This window comes from Sardina pilchardus, chromosome 23 (genome assembly GCF_963854185.1).
Source record: "Sardina pilchardus chromosome 23, fSarPil1.1, whole genome shotgun sequence".
Classification (NCBI taxonomy): domain Eukaryota; kingdom Metazoa; phylum Chordata; class Actinopteri; order Clupeiformes; family Clupeidae; genus Sardina; species Sardina pilchardus.
The window spans coordinates 9,958,260-9,960,979 of NC_085016.1; the positions used below are offsets into that span (position 1 = coordinate 9,958,260).

The 2,720-nt window shown below is 45.1% G+C and overlaps 1 protein-coding gene across 2 annotated transcripts in view; it reads right to left on the minus strand.

The window, feature by feature from the left end:
• dachc (dachshund c) overlaps positions 1-2,720 on the minus strand; it is a 43,932-nt gene extending 41,212 nt beyond the window's left edge. For both annotated transcript variants that reach the window (XM_062527671.1, XM_062527670.1), the window contains exon 1: positions 1,968-2,720. In XM_062527671.1, coding sequence (XP_062383655.1) covers positions 1,968-2,527 — 560 coding nt within the window. In that variant the 5' untranslated portion in view covers positions 2,528-2,720. The remainder of the gene's footprint in view (positions 1-1,967) is intronic.

Here is a 2,720-nt window from a genome sequence, read left to right on the forward strand (position 1 = left end):
GAAAATCCATGCCCGAAGTTGATTCATCATGACTAATACTTCTGCTTTTGTGGCGGACAGCCATTTAATTCGACACACAATAAGCAAGAATAACAACGCATCAGATTGCCAGCGAGGAAGACAAGCTCGCTTTGTTGGCCTATCGCCTGTCCTCTCAATTAAAGAAAGGAGACGAGAACAATACAACAGCCAGAACAGCTGCAGTAATTAAATAATCATATTACTTTAGAGGGAAAATGCTTAAAACTTTCCGCCTGGTCGTTTTCAATTTTCTGCTCGTTTGGACATGGCCGCATTCCGATTGCCAAACATCTCGTTGGCACATCAATCCTAATTAGGCAATCTGCAGATCGAGGGAGGGAGAGATGAGTGCTTTGCATAATTTAATAATGAACTCGAACGGATACAAATTTCCAAACGCATTCATACAATTATCTCTCCCTCCTCCAGGCGAGAAATATTAATGTGATAAGAGCTATAATTCAGGAGGAGATATACAGGAGAGCAAAATGGAGAAGAGCTACGAGCGCCCTTTTAAAACTGCCGCTCTGGGCAATATGAGCTCCTCCAAAAAAAATAAAAATCTGTGGAGAATCAATTTCCCCTCATGGATGTATTAGACACAGTCGAGTGTGTGAGCGAGAATCAGTCTCCCCCAATCAGAGTCTCATCTGGTGGTCTGCAACTCGTGTCAAAAGCGTTTAATGCCTCAGCCTCACAACTGGTCCCTCACACATTCCCAAACACAGAAGCCACAGAGGCCTCGAACGCAGGCTACGCGCAAACTTCATCTGACGGGCCTTTCGGTGGTCATCGGCGTCCAAAGCAGGGCACTTACTGTTGCTGATAAAGTTTCCATCAGAATCAGAGGGAGAAATGGTCACAGTGACACGGTGATGCAATTTAGTGTGGCATTTCTACCTGTGTGTGTGTGTGTGTGTGTGTGTGTGTGTGTGTGTGTGTGTGTGTGTGGTGGACGTAAATGCACTTGAATTAGCGTAACACTATGCGTTCACTTGGACGTCTAGTGGAAGCTGGGAAGCAGGCATGTTTCCTTCCTGTTACAGGTGCGAATGTGACTATACTCAATGCAATACTTGCTATATTTAAAATGCCAAAACGTTGCTGAAGGCCTTTGGAATAACTGTCTCATTATGGTTATGTTTTAATATGCCACTTGATGTAGTCGGACAGGGAGATGTGCCAGTGAGTAAAAGCCTTTGGGAAACTCATTACATTTTAAAATGAACGAGACAACTGTATCGCTTGCGCATTACCACAGGACACTATTTAGACGTACTGATGAGCACTGCACACTGAGCACGTAAATATTACAATTATGGCCCACTGTCATTAAGTCAATATATGCTTCCTTAGTATATGTAGCCTAGTATATCTCAATTATCAAGTAGTAGACATCATATTATATGCATAGCCTAATGTCCTCATTTTCTATCTGAAAGCTGCGGACTTGTGTAAGTCAAGCAATGGAGATCTCAAGTTAAGATATCTTTTTACCATAAACGATGGGAAGACTGTCATAAACACGCCAAGCAGCACCAGGGAGACTGAGGGTTTCATCTTACCACATATCAAAAGAGTCTCGGCTGAGCCTCAAAAGCATGAGTGCTAACAGAAATATGATCAACAATATTGTTTTCCTTTATAGGCTGTAACAGGAGGAAGTGTCGGCATATCTTCTTTCATGAGCAAGTGAGGCCCATCGTTTCAAACAGGTCGTGCACGGTCGTAAGAATTTTAAAACTACATCCCATTTACTCAATTTTACCGAAGTTTCCATTGTTTATTAACATGTGGATTTGTTGCAATGTGGAAGCTGACTTTCATCACTTCTGTTTCAAACTGTTTCCTCCCATTATAATGTGTACAATCACTCCAAATTAATTATATGGTAGTCATCAGTTCTTAAAGCTCACATACAAGAAAACATGCATCTAGTTTCTCACCTTGCGTTGGTGCAGTCATTGTAGAGAACCTCTAAGTCCTTTCTCGAGATAAGTTTGCAGCGGTTGACTCCAGGCTGGATGGCTCCAAGACCACGAAGAATTCGGACCTGCTCTACATTGCAGACCACCGGTGTTATGTCCAGCCGCTTGAGTTTGGTGTAGACGGTGTGCAGTCCCCCGACCAAGTGTTTCAGGAAGAGGTCAAACGCTTGTGGCAGACAGATGAGCTCCTTCCCGCTGACCGTGAAAGAGGCGAGCCGCGCGCCCATCACCTCCACCATACGGCACTCGTTGTTCTGCGGCGTGTTCTCAACTGGAGACGGTGTCGAATACACCGGTTTACTCGGAGGGCTGCCAATCGGGATCCCAGGACTGCCGGTGGGTAATAGCTCCGAGCGAAACAGGCTCTGTCCCGAAGTCACAACTGTTGGAGGAGCAGGGAGAGAGGGGGGAGGAGGAGAAGACGACGCCGCAGTTGAAGAGTTACTGCCGGTTGAATTTGACATTTGCGGTGGATGCGTCAGGGAAGGCGAGGGCATCAGCGTTGTCGGTGTGGCCATGGTCTCGTCAATAGCCTCACGAACAAAAAAGTTCAAAGTTTAAAGAAACTTGCAGAGTACCTATATGTAACAACACGAGTCAGTCTTTGTTTGATGCGAGTTCAATTGTCAGGTGCTTGAAATAGAAAATAGCTATCTCGGACTGCGGCAGGACATGAGCTCGCGTACTTTGAGGACATCGATCCAAGGCTGA